The 23,414-nt window shown below is 38.9% G+C and overlaps 1 protein-coding gene across 3 annotated transcripts in view; it reads left to right on the top strand.

Annotated features, from left to right (window-relative positions):
* The window catches only part of SYTL5 (synaptotagmin like 5), a 123,142-nt gene that overhangs the window by 59,445 nt on the left and 40,283 nt on the right, over positions 1–23,414 (top strand). For all 3 annotated transcript variants that reach the window (XM_054566564.1, XM_054566563.1, XM_054566562.1), the window contains exons 4-7: positions 469–584; positions 2,047–2,155; positions 5,156–5,293; positions 21,141–21,282. In XM_054566564.1, coding sequence (XP_054422539.1) covers positions 469–584; positions 2,047–2,155; positions 5,156–5,293; positions 21,141–21,282 — 505 coding nt within the window. The remainder of the gene's footprint in view (positions 1–468; positions 585–2,046; positions 2,156–5,155; positions 5,294–21,140; positions 21,283–23,414) is intronic.

The raw sequence follows: 23,414 nt of genomic DNA, 5'->3' as shown, positions 1-23,414 counted from the left end.
AAATGGGAATAATAATGTTTATACAGAGTTTTTTAAAGATTTTATTTATTTATTTTTTAGAGAGGGAAAGGGGGGGAGAAAGAGGAGAGAAGCATCAATGTATGGTTGCCTCTCGTGTGCCCCCTACTGGGGACCTGGCCCACAACCCACGCATGTGCCCTGACTGGAAATCGAACCCATAACCCTTTGGTTCGCAGGCTGGCACTCAATCCACTGAACCACACCTACCAGGGTGTTTATACAGAGTTTTTATGTGGATAGAAATATATTAAATATGAAGAACAATTACCAGTACATGGTACATAGTATGTATTCAACTAATACTGGTCATTATCGTCATCATAGAGTACTCCAGAAATTGAGGTGGACTCTTTAAATAACTAGCTATTTTTTACTTAGTTATGGCTTTTTGAGGGTCATCAATTTGGCTAATTGAATTTCAGTGTTCTCCCCTTTTGCTCTGTTTAGGCAGCTAAGGATTGTAACTGGTGAATGGTTTTTTGAAGAAAAGGCAAAACGTTTCAAGCAAGCCAATGTTCTAGGGACAGATGTTGTCCGACAGTCCATCTTAAGAAGAAATCCAGGTAATTAAAGCAATTATTTGGTTTCAAAATTGTTCTAATCTGTGTTTTGGCTGGCTAAATAACTTCCCTATCTTATGTAGCAAATGAGCACAGTTGAATTTCCTGAATCTTTTAGGTCCTTTCAAAACATGAAATCTAAATTTGCAATTCATACAAGGAAAGAGGAAGTGAGTAGAAAAAATACACAGTGATTTTCCATATATCTGATACACTGAGACTTTTAAAGGAAGCATTCATCTTCATCATAGACAGTTCTTTTACTGAATGCACTTCCAATATTTTACTAAACATTTAAGGAATTAACACAAAACAGATTAATTAAATGATTCACATTGTGAAAGCAATCCTTGATTTTTCAACAAAAAATTTTTTCAGGTTTTAAAAAAATGTTACTCTTTCTAATGCAGTTGTTCTCAATCCTCAACCAAGGGATAATACTGTGTATTTTCCCCCTTCCCCAAGTCAGGGGACCATTTAGAAGTGCAAGGGGACATTTCTGGTTTTCTCAATGACTTGAGAGGTGGGGAGGTTAACAGCATTTAGCTAGCAGGTGCTAGAGATGTTTCATGGTCTGAAAGGCACCGAACAGTTTCACTCAATGAAGAATCATACTGTCATCAAATGAAAATAACAGTCCACCCTGAGAATGCTACTCTGTGCATTCAAACTACAATTTAATTGGTTAAATATTGAGTGCAACTTGTGTTTAAGAGCATATTTCTTGTGTGTGGTGTAGTAAAGGTAGAGCAGGCATCTTCTGGCCTGTTCTTAGGGTATCTGATATTTCACATACTGGAGACTAATTCCCTTGTTTTGAAGTGTGGCAGGAAGGGCTGGAAGGCTTGAAACTGATTTCAGTGCCACTTCTGGATGTGGCACTAGCAAGGAAGGGCTGCCTCAGATAGGTAAGATCAGGTCTGATGACACAAAGGGGCAGAATGGAGTAGAGTTCGAATTAAGCAGTTAGCTATGGCTGCTTCTTTTACTCAAACCTCAGTACCTTACAGAGTGTAAAATGGCTCTCAAGTTATGAGGTGTATTCACAGATACTCACTCTCCCATTAAATCTGGCTTATGTACTAGAAACCAGAGTGTCATTTCTAGAATTTTATCCTAAATTCAGTCTCTAAGGATTTGGAGTTCTCATCAACCCAGGCTCCTCTACCCTAAAGATACCTGTAGAGGGGTGATGCATTGTTCTTCCATTGCAGCCATCCCTAGAAAGCTTATCTCAACAAACCTATCACAGATGAGTCCTGATGTTATTCCTCATTTAACTCTGGAATGCTAAACTAATTTGAAATAACTATGTGACTGGAAATTTTAGAATGGGAATATCATTGCCAATTATTATAGACTTCTTTGTCCTGTGCTAATGTAGGAAAGTGTATAAAGAATATACAATCGTTCTCATTTCTAACCATTTGGTATGTAAATTTATTTTCTGATTATTTTTAATGAGGAACTGAAGAAATACAAAGCCAAGAGAAAAACCACCAGGATGCAGAAAAGTCAAACACTTCACCTTCTTCTGGGCAGAAGGCCAGCCATGATGGTCCCAGGAGAAAAGGGTAAGACACAGGCTATGCAAAGAGAATTTTTTATCTTTATTCCAGACACCTCTAAAATAAAGACTCCTTAGTTTTTGAAGTCTGATGTCACTACAGTGACCCTGAGAAGGTCAGAGACTCAGCCAAGCAAATACTCCCCCGTCATTCTCCTGAGAAAATGCAGTTTTAATTATTTTTGGTGTTAGGTGAATAAAGGTTCTCGCTGACCTGAACATGTAAGAGTTTTTCTTTCATTTGACATATCCAGTCTTGTACCAAGTGGTTCTCATTGCTTCTAGATAGAAGGTTTCATGTCAGGGCCAGTCTTGTCTATAAAGAGGTGATGACTGCTTTTGTTGTAGAATGTCAAAACCCTTCCTCCCATCCTGAGTGTTGATATATGAGATGTCCAAATCAAAGACTTATTAATTGGGCTGAAAACATTATATCCTCTGTTTAAAATTCAAGCTTCCTTAAGGAAAACAAAATCAAGTTTGGTTATCTCAGTAACAATTCAAAAGCAAATTATGTGTCAGGGAGGCCACTGAAAACAGAAATTGGAGGCACATTGGGAAGCAAGATTCAAGGAAACACTAGGGAACTGGGGGCAAAAGGGTTCCATCAAGGGAGAGAAGTGGCCCCCCAAATGCTGACTATAAGGACTAAAACGAAAACTGCTGTTTTGTTTCTCAGGCAGCTGTTGGGTTAGCTTTGTAGCTGAGGTAGTGAGAGTCCTAGTATGCACCAAATCATTTTATGGTCCTTTCCAGGTAGCAGTGCATTGCTGAGCCAGCAGAAATCAATGTGAGAGGCTGCCAGTGTTTGAGATTTTATCTGGCTCTACAGAAAGTCTTTTTTGTTTCTTGAATCTTGAACTGCAAGTAGGAATGAAACCTAAATATCCATTAACTCGAATACTCATGACTAATCATGTCTTTTTCAAAAAAGATTTTGTTTATTTTTAGACAGAGGGGAAGGAAGGAAGAGAGGGAGAGAAACATCAGTGTGTGGTTGCCTCCAGTGCACCCCCCCCTACTGGGGACCTGGCTGGCAACCCAGGCATGTGCCCTGACTGGGAATCGAACTGGCGACCCTTTGGTTTGCAGGCTGGCGCTCATTCCACTGAGCCACACCAGCTAGGGTGTCATGAGTAGCCATGCCTTCATTAATTAACAGAAATGAATGGAAAAGATAGCCTACAGTGACCATACATCCAGTGTATTGATTCTTTCTACCATGTTGCATTCATTTGTCACTTCTTAGGACTCCTACAATGCCTTGTGCCTGTTCATCATTCCTTGCATTGCATTCTGACATTCCCCCTCTGACTCACCCCACACTTAACTGTAAGCTCCCTTAGTGCTGGGCCCGTGGTGGTTTGCTTCTGTCCTAAAGCATGGTGCCTGACTCATCAAAAACAAAGATTCTATGGAATGAGTAACTCAAAGCCCACAACTGCTTCTAGGAGCTGTACTTTGCAGACCCCACTTTAGACATCACTGTGTAGGTTACAGCAGAATGTTGGATGTAGAGCTTCGAGAAAATAAGCAACTCACCAGCACAGTGAATTATATACAGCCTGAATTGTTAAAAAATAGTCATAGCACTGTACTGAGCCCTGTTGGAACTCAAAATTGAGATCTGATGGTTCTCAGTATTCAAGGAATATAAACACCTGGATGAGGAGAAAAGGTACATACCTGAAAATTTAATATGTATAGAAGAAACTTAGGAAAACATAAGATGATACTATGAGCTGCCTGAACACCTTTCTAAAACAAGACAAGGTGTTAATTAACTACAAGAGATGTCATAGGCAATAAATAATTAAGTAAATATTAAATAAGCAGCTTAGGTAATCAATGTCAGGAGGGCACAGAGGCCATCAGGGAAGACATCAAATTGTAAGTGGGACTTGATGAGGTCTTTGAAAGATGGCTGGGGTCCAAGATAACAAAAAGGGAGGAGAGTAACCAAGGTGGAGGAACCACCTTAAGTGGAAGTTCAGAGGTAGGGACATGCATAAGGTGGGTCTCAGAGCAGCATAAGATGACAGTATAATAAGTGCTATTCTTAACAAAAAACAAATCTAATTTTCCAGTTAGATTGAAGGCTCTGACACTTTGACAAGACACTTTTCCAGTTCTCTTTGAAACAAGGATAACTTGGCAGATTCTGTTAAGACTGTCCTACTATCTTTGGATATGTTTTCCCTTCTAGAAAATTGTAGAATGTTGAGTAAATGAACTGGACTCTCCCAGTGTCATGACAAAAATAATATAGTTTTGGTTTTTATCAAAGTATATTTGAAAACCCTCATGTTTGGGGCATTCAATACCTGGATCTTGACTTGAATCTTGGTTTCTGAAAGCTATTTTTTTGCTCAAGATCTAAATAATTTAGTGAAATGCAACCAGATTTCATCCTGTATTAGATACTCCATTTTTCAAACTTCATTACCACAGGGGAAAATGTCATGGAAGATATAAAGATGGTTCTCACCACGTGGGTTTAGTCACTCATTCTACAGGAATCGGTTAGATTCTAGTATTTGCCAGACATTCCTCTATGCTCAGGGAATTAAGAAGGTCAAAGTTACTGCTGTCATGGAACTGCAGTCTAAAAAACTTACACCTTAGTTTGTCCCAGGGAATCATCGGAGCTCCCCTGTCTAGCAAAGTGAATTCAAGCTCTTTATTCTCAGCACTCCTGTAAACAGACTCAGTACAGGTAGTGCTTCTCCATTCTCAAGTGACAGTGGTGAGTTCCCAAAGTCGGTGGTATTTTTCTTAACGTGGAGAGAGGCTTGGCTTATCAGCAGGTGTTATGGCCTAGGAAGACTGTCATAACCTCTTCTACCACCACCCTTCACACTATATTGTAGAGGCACAGGAATTCCCCACAACCTCTCAGTCCCAAGGCCAATCATTTCCTGTTGAAAATACTAGAAATGGTATTCTTGAAATTATATTTTAAAATGATTTTTTTATCTTTTAAATATATTTATTTATATACTTTCAGATTTCTTCTTAGCAAATTCAGATCAGCAACAAGAGGAGAAATCATCATAACACCAAAAACTGAAAGTGGGCGGAGCTACAGTGTGGACTTAGATAGCCACAATTTTCGGTACTTAAAGTCAGCCCCCAGTTCAGACAGGTAAGACATATGCAGATTGGACAATGGTATACCTGAGGTTAAGGTTGATGTATTTCCATCCAAACAGTGCTTCTAGGTGCCTGTAAAGTATTGTCTCTTGGAGAACCCCTAAAAACAGTGTGAAAAACCAGGAGGACATTTTTTAATTGAAATGAAAAGCACTTATACTTCTTCTGGAACTACAGCTATTGAAATAATCTGTGTTAACTGCAGGGATGAGACTTTATGTTTTGGGATTCAGGGCTGCAATTCAAAAGGGGATGTACAAGGAAAATAAATTCTTTTCATTGATTTATTGATCTGTTTCTGTTTAACCTTCTGAAAAAGAAAGCCCTAAGTGTCATGTACATTCCCCTTGTAACTTTTAAACAATTACTAACATCATTTGAACTACCTTAGAGATTTTCCATAAATTCAAATTCTTTCTAGTTCCACCTCCTCTAACTTGCTATCAGTGGGGTCAAGTGAGAATCTTCTATGTACAGAGGTGTCACCTCGTCAAGCAATGTAAAGAGAAATAGAAAGATAGCCAAGAGCATAGTCATTTCATATCAAGCTTGATTTTCTTTATCTTGTTGGGGCATAAGTTAAGGCTAACTTTCAGATTACTGTATTTTCAAAGGCAGCAATGAGAGAAAAGGTCTGTCTACCTTCATGTTTCCTTGACTCTTCCAAATGTCAACTTCCTTTTGTTTGCTTGGAACTATAGTACCTCTGCAAAGCCAAGAAGTAAAACCTCCTTAGGTTCTGCAAGCAGAATTGCATTTTCTTGTTATTCATTTTAGAGTATAGAACACAAATCCCTTAGAGAGGACACTGTTTTGAGTGTTGGGTGTTTTTTTTTCATGGAGACTCTCTATACCTGATTTTCCCCCCAAAACATTTCTTTAAATTAGTGTCACTTTATGTAAAACTGCACAGAAAAACATATGGAAACATAAAATAAATAATTTATCCATTATCAAAAGATCATCACCATATTCAGTATTTTCCAAATTTTCAAGAATATAGATATATTTCCTTTATGATAAAATTTAAACCATGTTAGCCTTTGTCATTGAAATAGTTACCTTTGACTTCCCTTGGGGTAGCCCCATGTTGTTTCCCACACAAAAAAAATATGCATTAGTTAGAGATGATAAGCAACTAGCTTAACGCTGCTATTTTTGTTCAAGGTCTCAGGAACTCCACGATGAGCCATCTTGGCTTACACTTCAGGCTATCATGTAAGAAGGACATTATATACAGGGTCTGGCCCAAATAATGCCCCTTTTTATTATAAAGTCTTTTATTATGAAATCATAAGTGTGTAGTTCTGTAATATAACAATATCACATTCAAGTACACCATATGACATTTTAGGTGAAATGTTCAAATTAAAATGATACGTTATTACACCCATATTATTACCCTACCAACCACACTCAAGCAGGCGTTACTTCTGCTGGACCATCTATATAAAGAGGCAATATGGAGTTCCTTGTTCATTCGTATACTATATAAATATACTATATAAATATTTGTATATTTTATACTAAAACTTATTTTGTTTATATGAAATTCTAATTCAACTAGGAGTTCTGTATTTTATCTGACAACTTTAATACGAGTTTGGACAGACACACTCCAAGGCATTTCTAGGACTCTAGCCCTAGTGCTGAAGGGCAGATTGCTAAGGTCACAAGTGCAAACTATTAACAGAAAAACACTCAAAAACTAGGCATGAACACAAAGAGCTGTCCAAGGAGTTGAAGAGAATCTGGGCAGGATGTTAACAGAGTCCTCTAAAAAAACATAAAGGAAAAAATGGAACTGAACTTAAAATTTGCTCTGTTCAGTAAAAAAATGAAGGATGATTCTGTTTTTTCAGCAGCATTTCTATCATGACATTGGAGGATATGGTAAGCATTTTACCATGGGACCTCTACATTCTCCTAACAAACTCATTTCTCATCCTTCTTCTTCCTCCCCTACCCAAACATATACCAACATATGGTTTCATCCAGATATTTTCCACTGCTCTCCAGAGGTCTGGGACTGACTGTCATCATCTCTGCAAAGCTTCTGAAGATGTTTTGGTTAGCTCTGATCCAAAAGCAGAGACCACGCTATTCAAGCTAGTCTTCACTTGCATCCCCAGGACAAACCCTTGCATGCATGCTCACTCTGGCGCATACTCTTATGTGTGCATGCGAATGTGCTCACTTTCTTGCTGGCACCCACACTGTCCCACACTCCTGCTCTCCCTCACACTAGCACTGGCACTCTGCCTCTCTTTCTCTCTCTATCCCTCTGACCTCTCTCTCTCTCTCTCTCTCTCTGATCTCTCCTATCTCTCTCTGATCTTTCTTTGGTCTCTCTCTCTTTGAATTCTCTCTCTGATTTCTCTCTCTGATTTCTGTCTCTTTGATATCTCCCGCTCTCGTAAACAAAGGTCTTTTGGTACTCTTATAGCTAAGAAAATCATTCCTTCCTCCTATTATTTTGGCAAAATGAGTTTATGAAACCCATCTATCAATTTATAATATATTCTTTTTTCATTAGAAGTAAAATTATTTTTCTGTCCTGATTGTAATTTTCATTGACAGCTTTGCAGTTAAGATGTCAATTAAACAAAGGATATGGCCACAGTATTTCCATGAATTGATGGATGTGTGATAGAACAAGTGAGGAAATGTGGATTCACAAAAGTGTTTAGTTTACTGTGGCCATATCAGTGGGAATTGCATGAAGCCTGGGGTTGCCAAATAATTCTTAAGCTAGAAACTTCTATTTATAAATCAAAGCCATCCTTTTTTAAACTTGCCCTTTGTCCACCATACATACCTACCTTGATTTGAGATCCCCTAAAAGCAAGCCCTGAAATAAGGATTCAAGATCAAGTTATTTAGGATATCGTCTTGGAAAACACAGACAGGGAAGTGAAGAAGTGAACCAGGAAAGGGATGTAAGGCAAAAAGAAGGTGTCATTAAGCCAGTTTCCACTGTGCACAACAAGAGCTCAACCTCACTAGATAACTGTAGGACACAGTATAGAACACACCTCAGAGTTACCCAGTCAAGAAAACAGGAATCTGGCATATTTATGAACCAGTGCCTCTTCGGCATTGGTTGAGGGCTGGTTCTGGTACACTGGCTCTCTGTCTCTTCCAAATAGTTCTATGCACAGGAGCTCCATGCCCTTGTGATCTGAACAAGTCTTCAGGCATGGAGTTGTGAGTGTTCCCAGTAAACAGTATTTTGTGGGTAGAGATGACTGCTGAGGGTAAGTGGGAAGGGGCACTGATGTCAGCTACAACATGCCATCAGAATTGCTCTCAGGCCTCCTCCAAAGGTGCAATTTGTCAGACCACCAGTTGCTTGGCACCTGATTTATGTTTACTTTATATACATGGGATTCTCCTTATTATAATGTCAATAATGTGTGGAGGTTGAAGACTCAGTAGTTCAGCCAGACTCTTGATCCTATATTTTGGTTGAACTTCAACTGGGTTCTTAACTTGCTTCATTATTGCAGTCAAATGGTTGTAAGCCTGAAGGCTTCTTCTTGCTATCTTGTTTGTTTCTCCAATTATTTCCCAAAGATTCACTGCCTTAGCATGTTATATTTCTTTGAACTAAATTGAACACATTTCCCTCCTCTAATATAATAAATTTATTTTATTCACTGTTACCTAAGGTGTATTATGTGATGGGTTACATTCTCAGATTAAGTGAGACACAGTAATGACCTTCCCTCTTGAAATCATTGAGTAGTAGAGATATGTTACTTGCTCACCTATACATTTTATTTATGTAAATAAATTCAACACACAGTTCTTCCTTCATTACTGGCCTAGTACTATATACACCAAGTGGTAAATATGAAAGTTCTTGGATAATGATATTGTTCTACCCTTTTGTGAACTTCTAATTTGGCAGGAAAGATTGGGATAACTGAACAAATAATTTCAAGACAATATGGTACCATGATTAGAAAATGTACTGTGTGCAAAACAGGCATTTATCCTTCCAGAGAATTGAGGGAAGCTTCGTAAAGATGATCCCTAAGCAATTTAAGGGATGAGGACTTGGCCAGGTGAAGAAAGGTAAGAAGAACATTCTAGACAGAGGAAATAGAAAGTGCAACGGAAAAGAGGCATAGCACATTTTCTTGCATGTGTTGGAAAATACACAATTCCGAGTTTTTAGAATGTAAAAGTTGAAGTGTGGTACACACAAGATGAGATGGAGAACCAAGTTGGATCAGGATATGGATGGCTTTGGATATCTTGGTAATTTTTATCTTATGAGCAACATAGCATCCCGGGTAAAATGAATTTTAGGAAGTCTGAACTACTGAATACAAAGTAAGTACTTGTTCCATTTAATTACTGAAAGCTACGTTCTGCTAAACACTTGCTTTCCTTGGTGTCTATAGGTGAAGCCAAATGGCTTTTTTCTTGCTCCTGACTTCTAGCCTACGCAAGTTTTTCATGACTGCTGGCCTCTCCTCCAGCTGGCTTCCAGTCATTATTTAGACAAGACACAGGAGCAGAATTTTCTTATGATGGTAAAAGACCAAAATATTATCATACTGAGGGCTCTAGCTGTTCTTTTTTTTTTAATTTATTTACTTTTTAAATACATTTGTCTCTGCCTCCCCCCAACCTCTTTCCCTTGCCCCCTCCCACCTTCCCTCCCTCAGCTCTTCCCCTTTGGTTTTGTCCATGAGTCCTTGCTCTATGTTCCTTGACTTTCCCCTTCCCTTCCCTTTCCCTGCCCCCCCCTTCCCTCTTATCTCTGTTGATTTCTTTTCCTTTCAGTGTTGCTGGTCATATTTTCCTTGCATCTTTGCATTGTTGGTTAGGTTCCGCTTATAGGTGAGATTATATGGTATTTGTCTTTCGGCCCCTGGCTTATTTCGCTTAGCATGATGCTCTCCAGTTCCATCCATGCTATCGCAAAGTTTAGTACTTCTTTTTTTTCTTTCTGCTGCGTAGTATTCCATTGTGTATATGTACCATAATTTTTTGATCCAATCACCTACTGATGGGCATTTAGGTTGCTTCCAACACTTGGCTATTGTAAATTGTGCTGCTATGAACATTGGGGTACATAGGTTCTTTTGTATTGGCGTTTTGGTGTTCTCAGGGTATAGTCCCAGCAGGGGAATCGCTGGATCAAAAGGCAGTTCCATTTTCAGCTTTCTGAGGAAATTCCACACTGCTTTCCATAGTGGCTGCACCAGTCTGCATTCCCACCAACAGTGGACTAGGGTTCCCTTTTCTCCACAGCCTCACCAGCACCTGTTGTTTGTGGATATGTTTATGATGACCATTCTGACCGGTGTGAGGTGGTACCTCATGGTGGTTTTGATGTGCATTTCTCTGATGGCTAGTGATGCTAAGCATCCTTTCAAATGCCTCTGGGCCCTCTGTATCTCCTCCTTAGAAAAGCATCTGCCCATGTCCTTTGCCCATTTTTTGATTGGATCGTTTGTCTTCTTGGAGTGGAGTCGAGTGAGTTCTTTATATATCTTGGAAATCAAACCTCTATCTGATGTATCATTAGCAAATATATTTTCCCATACGGTTCGCGCTCCCTTTTCATTTTGCTGATGTTTTCTTTCACCGTGCAGAAGCTTCTTATTTTGATGAGGTCCCACTTGTTTATTCTTTCCTTTATGTCCCTTGCTTTAGGAGACATAGCAGTGAAAAAATTGCTGCGTGGGATATCTGAGAGTTTCCTGCCAATGTTCTCCTCTAGGACTTTGATGGTGTTGCGACTTATATTTAAGTCTTTTATCCATCTTGAGTTTATTTTTGTGTATGGTGTCAGCTGATGATCCAATTTCAGTTTTTTGCATGTAGCCGTCCAGCTCTCCCAACACCATTTGTTGAAGAGGCTGTTATTGCTCCATTTTATGCTTCTGCCCCCTTTGTCAAATATTAGATGCCCATAGAGACCTGGGCTTATTTCTGGGCTTTCTATTCTGTTCCACTGGTCTATGGGTCTGTTCTTGTGCCAGTACCAGATTGTTTTGAGTATGCTGGCTTTGTAGTAGATTTGATGTCCAGTATTGTGATCCTTCCTACTTTGTGTTTCTTTCTCAAAATTGCTGCGGCTATTCGGGGTCGTTTATGGTTCCATATAAATTTTTGAAATGTCTGTTCTATTTCTGTGAAATACGTCATTGCTATCTTAATAGGGATTGCGTTGAATCTATAAATTGCTTTGGGTAGTATGGACATTTTGAGGATATTAATTCTTCCAATCCATGAGCACGGTATATGCTTCCATTTATTTGTGTCTTCCTTAATTTCTTTTTTCAATGTTGTATAGTTTTCTGCATACAGGTCTTTTGTGTCTTTGGTTAAATTTATCCCTAGGTACTTTATCTTTTTTTGTGCTATATCGAATGGTATATTTTTTCTGATTTCTTCTTCTTCTATTGCATTGCTGGTGTACAAAAACGCCTTTGATTTCTGAATGTTGACTTTGTATCCTGCTGTTTTGCCAAATTCACTTATTAAGTTGAGGAGTTTTTTGGTAGAGTCTACAGGGTTCTCTATGTACACTATCATGTCATCTGCAAACAATGATAGTTTTACTTCCTCCATTCCTATTTGGATGCCTTTTATCTCTTTTTCTTGTCTGACCACTGTGGCTAGGACTTCGAATATGATGTTGAAAAGAAGCGGTGAGAGCGGACATCCTTGTCGTGTTCCCGATCTTAGTGAGAAAGCTTTCAGTTTTTGCCCGTTGAGTATGATATTAGCTGTAGGGTTTTCATATATGGCCTTTATTACATTGAGGAATGCCCCATTTATTCCCATTTTGCTGAGGGTTTTGATCATAAATGGGTGCTGTACCTTATCGAATGCTTTTTCTGCATCTATTGAGATGATCATGTGGTTTTTGTCTTTTATTTATGTGATGTAACACGTTTACTGATTTGCGTATATTGAACCATCCCTGCATCCCTGGGATGAATCCCACTTGATCGTGGTGGATAATCTTTTGAATGTATTGCTGGATGCAGTTTGCCAATATTTTGTTGAGGATTTTAGCATCTATGTTCATCAGTGAAATTGGCCTGTAGTTTTCTTTCTTTGTAGGGTCTTTATCTGGTTTTGGGATCAGGGTGATGCTGGCCTCATAGAAGGAGTCTGGGAGTCTTCCCTCCTCTTGGATTTTTTGGAATAGTGTGAGAAGGACAGGGGTTAGCTCTTCCTTAAATGTTTTGTAAAATTCTCCTGGGAAACTGTCTGGCCCTGGGCTTTTGTGTGCTGGGAGTTTCTTGATTACTGCTTCAGTTTCCCCAGCTGTTATCGGTCTGTTCAAGCTTTCTGTTTCTTCCTCCTTCAGTGTTGGAAGATTATACTTTTCTAAAAATTTGTCCATTTCATCAAGATTTTCAAATTTCTTGGCATATAATTGTTCATAATAGTTTCTGATGATCATTTGTATTTCTGTGGTATCAGTTGTTATTTCTCCTCTTTCATTTCTGATGTTATTAATTTGGGTCCTCTCCCTGTTTTTCTTGATGAGTCTGCTTAAAGGCTTGTCAATTTTATTTATCTTTTCAAAGAACCAGCTTCTGGATTGGTCGATCCTCTGAATTGTTCTTTTTGTCTCTATGTCATTCAGTTCTGCTCTAATCTTGACTATTTCCTTCCTTCTACTTGCTCTGGGATTTATTTGTTGTTGTTCTCCAGTTCTTGAAGTTGTAGTGTTAGGTCTTTTATTTGAAATGTTTTATCTTTTTAAGGTAAGCCTGTATTGCTATGAACTTCCCTCTCAGGACCGCCTTTGCTGTGTCCCATAGGTTTTGGACAGTTGTCTGTTCATTTTCATTTGTTTCCAGAAATTTTTTGATTTCTTCTCTTATCTCATTATTGACCGATTCATTGTTTAATAGTGTACTGTTCAGTCTCCATGAGTTTGCAAGTTTTTGAAGTTTCTCCTTGAGTTTGATTTCGAGTTTCAAGGCCTTGTGGTCTGAGAAAAAGTTTGGTATTATTTCAATTTTCCTGAATTTGCTGAGGCTTGCTTTGTGTCCTATCATGTGGTCTATCTTTGAAAAACTGCCATGAGCATTTGAAAAGAATGTGTATTTTTCTTCTTTGGGATGTAAGGTTCTATATGTGTCAGTTAAGTCTCTTTGATTCAGTGTGTCATTCAGCGCCACGATATGTTTATTAATGTTTTGTTTGGAAGATCTGTCCATTTTTGACAGTGGGGTGTTGAAATCCCCTACTATCAGTGTGTTGCTGTCTCTATCTTTTTTGAAGTCATCCAACAATTTCCTTATAAACTTGGGGGCTCCTATATTGGGAGCATATAAGTTTACAATGTTGATGTCTTCTTGATAGATTCTTCCTTTAAGTATGATAAAGTGCCCCTCTGGGTCTCTCTTTATGGCCTTTGCTTTGAAATCTACTTTGTCTGATACAAGTATGGCAACGCCAGCCTTTTTCTCATGTCCATTGCTTGGAATATTATTTTCCATCCCTTTACTTTCAATCTGTGTAGGTCTTTTGCTCTGAGGTGGGTCTCTTGTAGGCAGCATATGTGTGGGTCATGTTTTCTTATCCATTCAGCTACCCTGTGTCTTTTGATTGGGGCATTTAGTCCATTCACATTGAGAGATATCACTGATAGAAACTTACTCATCTTTTCTCTTTGTACTTGTGTTCCTCTCTGTCTCATTCTTTTCCTTCATCTGCTTAAACCAGTCCCCTTAGCATATCTTGGAGTGCTGGTTTGGTAGAGATGTATTCTTTTAGCTTTCTTTTGTCTGGGAAACTCCGTATTTCTCCTTCTATTTTAATGGAGAGCCTAGCTGGGTAGAGCAGCCTTGGCTGTAGGCCCTTGCTTTTCATGGCTTGGAATATTTGTTGCCATTCCCTTCTGGCTTGGAGTGTTTCTGTTGAGAAGTCAGCTCCTAGGCGTATCGGGGCCCCCTTGTATGTTACTTTCTCCTTCTCCCTTGCTGCCTTGAGGATTCTCTCTTTGTCTTTGACATTTTCCCTTTTAATGATGATGTGTCTTGGAGTGGACCTCCTTGGGTCCCTCTTGAGTGGGGTCCTCTGTGCCTCCTGGATCCATGAGAGCCTTTCTCTCCTCAAATTAGGGAAATTTTCCATCATTACTTTTTCGAGGAGGTTCTCTATTCCTTGCTCCTCTTCTTCTCCTTCTGGTATCCCTATTATACGGATATTATTGCGTTTCAGGTTGTCCTGCATGTCCCTAAATGCTTCTTCATTCTTTTTGAGCCGTTTTTCCATTTCTTGTTCTTTCTCTGAGCTTTTTTCTACCTTGTCCTCCATCTCACTGATTCGATCCTCGGCTTCATCCAGCCTGCTTTGGATTCCTTCTACTGTGTTCTTCAATTCAGAAATGGTATTCTTCATATCCTCTTGTGTCTTCTTGATAGTTTCTATGTCCTTTTCCAGGCTGATACAGTTTGCTGTAAGATCCTGATAGTTTCTCTGCAGTTTCTCATAGTTATATTTGAGCTGGCTGAGCTCATTGAGCTTCCTTAGAACCGTTGTTTTGAATTCCATATCTGATAATTCCCTTGCCTCTATTTCATTTAGCTCTCTCTGTGGGGAGTCCCCTTTTCCACTCATTTGAGGGGAACTTCTTTTCTCCCATTTTTGTGAGAGTCTGTTAAGTATTTTTGTCCTTTACTTTTCTTTCTGGGCTTGCCTCTGATGATGTCAGTTGTTGACCCTATAGGGCCTTGGGTTGTTTGTTTGAGCCTTTCAGGAGTCTAATGCCTGTGTCTGGCTCCTGCTTGGAGCAGCTCTGTGACCCCTTCGGTCAGGGCTGGGTTATTTTTTGGGGTCTCTCTGCGCTCTCACGCAGGCTCCTTGAGCGCGTTCCCAGCGCGGTAGGGTCCCCCACCTGCCTGGGCTCGCATGTGCTTGCCCCAGACCAGGGGGCTTATTCGCGACCTCGCGTGCTCATCTGGCCTCCCTGGCACGCGAGCTTCGCGGCACTGGTCAGTTTAGGGTCTTCTATTGTGTGTTTTCCCCGCTTTTGGCTCTTTGGGTGCGTTGCTTGCCCTCGCCAAATGGGGACTACGGAAATGGGAGGAAATCAGCTCTAGGACTCTCCGGTTAATCCTGTTTCTGGTGTCTCCTCCAGGGACTCTGGGCAGCTCTACTTATTTTGTGGGCCGCTCCGCAATCGCAGCGGGTAGGTCAGTTTACGCCTGCCCTTGCCCCTCTGTGCACTCCCTCGCAGGCCGTATGGGTGCCAGTCTGTGTGAGGCCTTGCCGGCAGGTGCAAGCGTTCGCCAGCCCGCGTGGGTCACACACACGCTCGCCAACCCTCGCCGGTCACTCGGCGCAAGTGTGCGCGCCTCGGGCTCTAGATGTTCTTAACTTCTTTTTCTTCATACAGCCAGAGCCCTTCTGTCATGGTGATTATATCCTTGACTTTAGAGTCTTTTTAAAGTAAAGAGATCCTTTAAGGAAACCATAAACATTTTAAACCACCAAACAAATCCTCCTTCATTTTAATAAATCAAATTGTAGAGGCTCTTTATATAAGTAACACTAAGACTCATTGAACAAATTTCATTGAGCACCCACCGCACTGTAATATCTTTGTCCTTTCTCTAAAAAGGAAAAGGAAGGAAAATATGTGTAATTATGCCACAGAAATCCAGTGACTTCAGAGGAAACTTCAGCTGGGGAAGCTACTTGATGAATTTCTGCTTCTTCTTCATTTCTCTTCTTCCTTGTTTCTCTTCTTCCTTAATTCTGCATTCAAAAGCTCCTATGATGGTTCTCCTGTCCCTAGGTACAACACACACACATATACACACATACATACACATGTACCAAATACCCAAAATTCATTCCTTTGGGATGTGTTGACTTCTCCAAAGAGTTTCATTTTTTAAAAATTAGAAACCTATACCTATGTGTTTGTCTGCCTGTGTGCATGAGCACACACGCAGGGATCAACACACTTATTCTCTAAAGGTATAGAGAGTAATATTTTTGGCTTTGTGGCCCATATAGTCTCTTTCTCAACTACCCCATTCTACTATTGGAGCATGAAAGCAGCTATAGACAATACATAAATTAATGAGCATGCTTGTTTAAATCAAAATTTACTTATGGGCACTGAAATTTGAATTTCACATAAATTTTCACATATCCCAACATATTTTTCTTGTTACTTTTTCAACCACTTAAAATTATTTAAAAAAACACTCAGCTCATGGGCTGTACAAAAACAGGTAGTGTGCTCAATGCAATCCATGTGGCATGGTTTGCTGACCCCCGGTGCAACACATGCACTCACTAATACAGGAATTGTCCTTCTATTTATCACCTTCTGAGTCATTAGAATAGCTCAGTTCTCTTGATGTAGGCACCATGTTTAATAAAGAAAATAATGGTATGAGATGAGGGGGCAATGCAAATGGTGAGATATCTGAGATCAATGAATTTAAACTAATCCACAGTTTATCTCAGTGTTTCCAACGTTGGCTGCATATTAGAATGGGAGGGATGTAAAACATGTTGATGCCTTGATCTTATGCCCAGAGAGTCTGATGCAATTAATCTTGGGTATAGCCTGAACATGGGGATTTTAAAACTCTCTCCCTGTGTTTCTGATGTGCAGCCAAGGGTGAATGCCACCAATCCCCCATAAGACTGTTGACAAAGACATAGCATTTTTGTGTTTTTTTTCTCTTCATGTTTTATTTTATTTTATTTTATTTTTTATTTTTTGTTGAAATACCTTTGTCTCCACCTTCCCACCGCCACTTTCCCCTGCCCCCCTCCCCCACCTCCCTCCCTCATGAATGGAAGGTTGAGCTATGTTCAACTTTCTTTCCTTTTCTTTCTCATTTTTGACAGCTCTTTCCCATTTAACAGGCTTGTCTCACTTTTTAACTACAACTTTCTTGCTCGTCTTTCCTACATAGTCACTTCATGTCTGAAATAATTAAAGTTAGGAAAGCCCGTAAACCACAAGAATATCATACAGTCTCTGTCATGCTATGCACTGGCCTCATTGTCCCAGTGAATGTTAGTATCTCTCAGGTTAATGCTGCCTTTTTCTGATCTTTATTAGAGGAACACTCATTTAAGTATGCAGGCACAAGTTCAACATTGTCAGCCCACTATGGGGAGGTTGGATCCTAGAAAATTCTTTCCAGACTACAACTCCTGGGAAACCATTATATAAACTAAAAGGCAACTCATTAAATTATACTCTCTGTTCTCTATCCTTGGATCCTTTATCTGGAAATAGATATATCTAGGAAGCCATTATCAAGGTTTCGGGCCAGCATGAAATTAGAGATAAAACAAAAGGCTTTTAAAGTATATTTTATAAGCTAAAGTAAATGAGACCCTTTTCTGCTCTCGGAAATGTGTCTTTCAAGTAACCCAGAATATCTAAACTCCCCAGACAGTGTCATATCCCCATAGTTTGGGCTCTATTAGAACAAAATAAATGTGTATCTTTCTTGCCAGTTACTCCTTAAATAAATTTTAACTTGAAGTTTTGTTGGCAATGATTTCTAATATTTCTAATTAAAATATGAATAAGCATGATATCTGAATCTAAAATAGCTCTTTCTTGCTCTGGCTGGGTGGCTCAGTTGGTTGGAGCATCGTCTGGTACACCAAAAGGTTGTGAACTTGATCTCCAATCAGGGTACATGCAGGAGGCAACCAATCCTGTTTCTCTCACACATCAATATTTCATTGATCTCGTTCTCTTTCTCGCTCTCTCTCTTCCTCTCTCTCCAACCCTCCTTTTCTCCCTCCCTCCCTCCCTTCCTTCCTTCCTCTCCAAAAAATGAGTAAACATATCTTCAGGTTAGTATTTTTTTAAAAATTGCTCTTTCTTCATTGAAGTTTAAAATTCTCTAATTTTGACTTTATGAAACTTATTTAAGTTGCAAAGATTTGTTTATGTCACATTTTACATTACATTTAAAAGATTTGTCACCCAAATATTTATGATATTCTGGCCCATTACATTAAATCTTTTTTAGTTTAATCAACTGAAACAGCCAACTCAGAGGAAAATAATTTTTACGAGCTCAGAATAAATGTCAGAGACAAATGTGAAAGTATATGCCATTTTTGAGATAATGCTTCTGGCAAGAATATTTTCCAGTAGCTGACTTATAATCTCAAGAATTTTTCCTCATTACAGATAGCCTTTTGAATGTCAACATCACAATTAGTCAACATCTGCCAGAGCTTCTACATAAGTAGCTCTTTTGATTCTAGTAAGGCTAATCCATATGGGGACTTTTTCAAACCCACTTGGGTTAGAGAGAAACTTCGGCACAAACACAAGCAGAAATGTCCACATGCGTCCCTTTGGGTCATAACTTTTTGGCTCATTTCTACAAGATTCACTCCTATCCCTTCTTATTTTGAAGGAGATTTTACCTAAAACAATAGGAAGAGATGTTTTTGAGGTAATATTGTCCTGAGAATAGAGAACCTATAATCACAACACAGCATTACTGGGTAGGTCTCTAAGTCTCTTCTAAATGGGACTTGTGAGATAAGCAGAATCACTTGGAAAGGTATGAACATGGTTAACTGTTGTCAAATGTAGAAATGTAGTGCCTGAGATAGTAGGACTCAGGAAAATTACCAAAGAACTTAGAATTTATTTAATCTACTTAATCACAAAATTTTATTCTCTTGTCAGAATCAAAAGATACAGTCTTAAATTTCCTCTGGAGCAGACTCCATAGTACTTTAATTTATTCAGAGTTACATCTCTAGAAAGACGAAGCTAGAGACTGTTTCTATGTAGCATCAAAGGAATGCCACCAAAGAATTTTCATTGTTCTTTTAATCAAATTCCAAGAGACCAACCCCAGATCTCTTATATTTTGATTATCTTTTTCTTGATAGCTCACTCTATCAGTGTAGAACCTACTTGGTTGTAACAAGTTGATCTTGGTGAAATGATGAGTAAGCAATACAGCAGACAAACTACAATAGAATGAGCACAGGCTTTGGGTAGGAAGAAAGTTGTCAGTTTTTATCCTGGCTTTGTCATGTATTAACTCTGTGACATTGTGGTGGTTGTGGTATGTGTGTGTGCATGTGTGTACATACACACATGCATGTATGCATGGAATAATTGTTTAGCCTTCCCAAGACTTAGTTTCTTCATCTTTAAAACAGAAATGTTAATACCTTTTTTAAAACAGGGATTTTGGTGAATGGATAGTGTCTTACATCTAGAAAATGCATCTGTTATTTTCATAATTATTGAGGGTGGCAGTGGCTGATAGTATCAGTCAGGGCATATTTGATTTTGGTAACTTCCTGATGCACAGCCTTGAAAAAACTTATGAGCTGTGGTTGATAGCTTTGATGGCCACTGCTAATTCTCTGTTCTGCCAGATTTATCTTCTAGTAATGACATATGAACAGTTAGACTTTCTTTTTATTTTTTTTAAATATTTTATTTATTTGTCTTTAGAGAGAGGGGACAGGAGGAAGAAACATCAGTGTGTGGTTGCCTCTCATGCGCCCCCCACTGGGGACCTGGCCAGCAGCCCAGGCATGTGCCCTAGACTGGGAATTGAACCAGCAACCCTTTGATTCGCAGGCCAGCACTCAAGCCTCTGAGCCATACCAGCTAGGGCTCAGACATTCTTTTTAAAAAAACACACTTCATTTATTCCTCTAAGTCTCTTTTCTGATTGGCTCAACTGTAAGGCCTAATCAATATCACTACTGTGCTTTTACAATAAGATATTTATTATTATAGGTGCAGTTATAAATTATTAAAATAGTAACTGAAAAAGTGAAATATATAAGGGCTTATATTTTACCACAGCACATGTTGTGCTTATTGAGGGTAAAAAATAAAATAAGAACAAACACTTTCTTTAACTCTAATTTGTCAAAACTTATATAAACTTATGAATCTCCATTTAATGAGAAAATGTGTGCTTACCTTAAGGGCAGGAACTATTTTTTCATTAATCTTTTTTTAATAGAATTGAATCAGTTTTAGCAAACGTGAAAGTGAGTCAAACCCGCTTATCAAATGGCATTATTTTCATACCATTTATTAAATGTGCACCATGAGTCAGTCACTAACCACAGAAATAATATATAATTTCCAGTCTTTGATTAAATATGTAGTGAGTGCTTCCTCTGCTGCAAGGCATTATGAAGGAGCTGGGAATATTATGGTAAATATGTCATGAACTTTGTCCCAAAGGAGTTCACAGTTGAAAGAGACATCCAGGCCCACATAATAAGGATCCATTAGGGAGTTAAACAAGGCATTGTGTAGTCAAGTGCTACATAGCCTGGCAAAGACTATAAGTCAATAGGAATTAAGTAGAGCAGAGGTTGGCATGGCCTGTGATTGACAGGAAAGTTCTGGTAAGGGAGGCTGGGCTTCACATGAACCTTGAAGTATAGAGAAGATTTGTATGAGCAGAGAGTGACAAATAGGGCAATTCAGGTGGGGAGAATATCAGCAAAAGCCTTAGAGGTGGAAGCATGACCATGAGCATGGTGAGTTGACAGGAGAGTAAGGAACCTGGACTGATTGGGAGAATGCTGGTGAGCAGTGGGAAATATAGTTGGAAAGGTAGGATGAAACTCAATGATAAAGACCCTGGATTCAGACAAATGGGGTTGAACCTAATGAGCCCCAGAAGGTCTTTGGGGAGTAGGGTACCATGATAGTTGATAACCATTTCCAGTGTGGCTCTGGTGTATTTCATGTGGTTCACATGTTATGATTATTTATTTTTGTAAGCTTTTCCCTGATTTTGTCTTTGGTTGCTATTCTGTCTCCACGTTAATTCAGAATATTCTTTCTCATTTAGAGGAAGCACTGGTTCATCAGATCTTAATGACCATGAAGTTGGTCCAGAGACCCTGAAGAGCAGCCAGAGCAGTGGTATTACCCCAGTCACTCAGAGGTCACCAGCTCCAAGCACACGCAGCATGACCTCAGTCAGCAGTAGAGTAAGTACACAAATGTGAAGGGACATTAGGCTTCTGGGACTTGACTTCACTACCATGGCATGACTGGATTTCATATCTCTGTATCTCACTGCACTTTGTTTATGATGATTAATGGTAGAAGCTTCTTTATCAGGACTGAACCTCTTGCATCCTTACCTCCTGGCAGGAAGCCTACAGTAAGAAGGAAAGGGAAGGAATAGGTTCAAAGGTAGAATTTGTATGATGGGGGTTTAAATGTATATATGGTTTAAATAAAATATAAATAATTTTTAGAAGTCTTTTATTTTGATTTTCCATATTACTTCTCAAGATGTTGACTGCATTAAAATTTTTCCAAACTGATTTAAATCAGGAAAAGTAGAATCTTAAAATCCTTTTCCAGTTTTTTTCCTATACGTCTGTTAAAATAAGGGGTAGATGCATAATGAAGACTTAAACTGTATAACATATGTGTGTATATAGTATATTATATATAATTTGGAAACTGTTCTTTTCAATGAATGAGCATCTACTAGATTTTTTTGATTGCACAGGAAGCCATTTATATACAAACTATAGTTTTTGTGTCAGTCAATATTTAATGAGGGCCTGATATATGCCAGACGTGGTCACAAAAAGACTTGAAGGAAGTAAAGAAATTAGCCATGTAGGAGTCTGGGGCAAATAATTCTTCCAGGTAGGAACAGCACTGATATTCAGCAGGTACATTACGGGATGGATGTTCCAATTACCTATGGTCAGCCTCCTTGAACAACTGGTGTCTTTGCTCACCCAGTGTCTAAAATTCCTTTAATGCCCCTGGATGAATAGCCAGTATAAAGATATGAGATGTGAGCATGTCTCGTATGTTCAAGGAAGAGCAAGACAGCCTGTGTGGCTGTTGTTAGTCAACAAAGGGAGGAGTACTAGGAAATGAGTTCAGAGGTAATAGGGCCAGACAGGGCCTTGTAGATCACAGTATACACTTTGGCATTTTCTCTGGATAAGGTGGGGATAGTTGGAGGGTTTCAGCAGAGGAGTGAAACAATCTGGCTTCTGTTTATTCAGGATCTGGGGGCTGTTAATAAACAGCTGTAGGGGAACTAGAGTAGAAGCCAGGATACCATGTCAGAAACTGGGCTTCAGAACAGGAAGATACAAGTGGAGGCTGTGAGCAATCAGATTCTATAGATATTTTTAAGAAAGAGCCAAAAGGCATTCATACAGATTAAATGATAATAATAGATACATTTAAACACTTGTAGTCTAAACTGTACTTGCTGATAAGATAAAAGCACATTTGAAATTTCTTAAATATTTATTTTTAGGTCAGAAAGCAATACTGTTCAATAGCCAGAAAAAGGCATGAGTAGTTGATGATTACACTCATTTCTTTGGCCACCTAACAAGGAATGATAGTCAAAGTATTTAGCAGCTGGTGTCTCAGGGATACTGAGCAATGAGAGCAGGCCACTGGCACAAGTCTGGGGCAGTATCTTGAGGGCTCTTACATGTCATGCATTACCTGGATTATGGGAAAAACTAGGGTTGTGGAGGAGGGGGAACATAAGGGAGGAGGATAGACTGAGAGTAGTGCTATTTACAACTAATACAGAAATCTTAAAAATTTTAACAGCTGGACAGCTGTATCAGTGTGTAGCAATAGACTGTCAGTTCAATAAGCAGTAAATTAGTCAAGTTTGTTCTCAAAACAAGGATTACCTTCTTAAGTACAATTTTTGAGGGAAATAAGTTACCCTTGTCATGTGCTCATACCCTCAAAACTAACAGCATCGACATGATTATTTCTTTATTAAACAGCACATAGATTTCCCCAAGAGAAATTCCCTGGAACTGAGTTGAGTATATGTATGTACATATAGTTAGGTAGTTGTGTGTATTGAACTCAATTCTGCATTCTAGCTGATCTAGCTAGTCTTTTCTATGAGAGACGAAGAGAAATATTTTATGTTGAATAAACATAAGACAGAATTGTACTTTAAGAAGCACGTTTGCTCTTCCATGATGAAAGGAAGAAGTATAGAGAGTGTAATAATGATAAAGGTAATAACTTCTCAGATTCTCCCATCTCTCTGCATCTCTTAGTTTCAATATTCTTTTCTACTTTAGCATATGAGAAGAAAGTTTTTAAA

This window comes from Pteronotus mesoamericanus, unplaced genomic scaffold (genome assembly GCF_021234165.1).
Source record: "Pteronotus mesoamericanus isolate MK-2021 breed Mesoamerican mustached bat unplaced genomic scaffold, CSHL_Meso_final contig_173, whole genome shotgun sequence".
In the NCBI taxonomy this organism is placed as follows: domain Eukaryota; kingdom Metazoa; phylum Chordata; class Mammalia; order Chiroptera; family Mormoopidae; genus Pteronotus; species Pteronotus mesoamericanus.
This window is presented reverse-complemented; position numbering and strand designations above follow the sequence as displayed.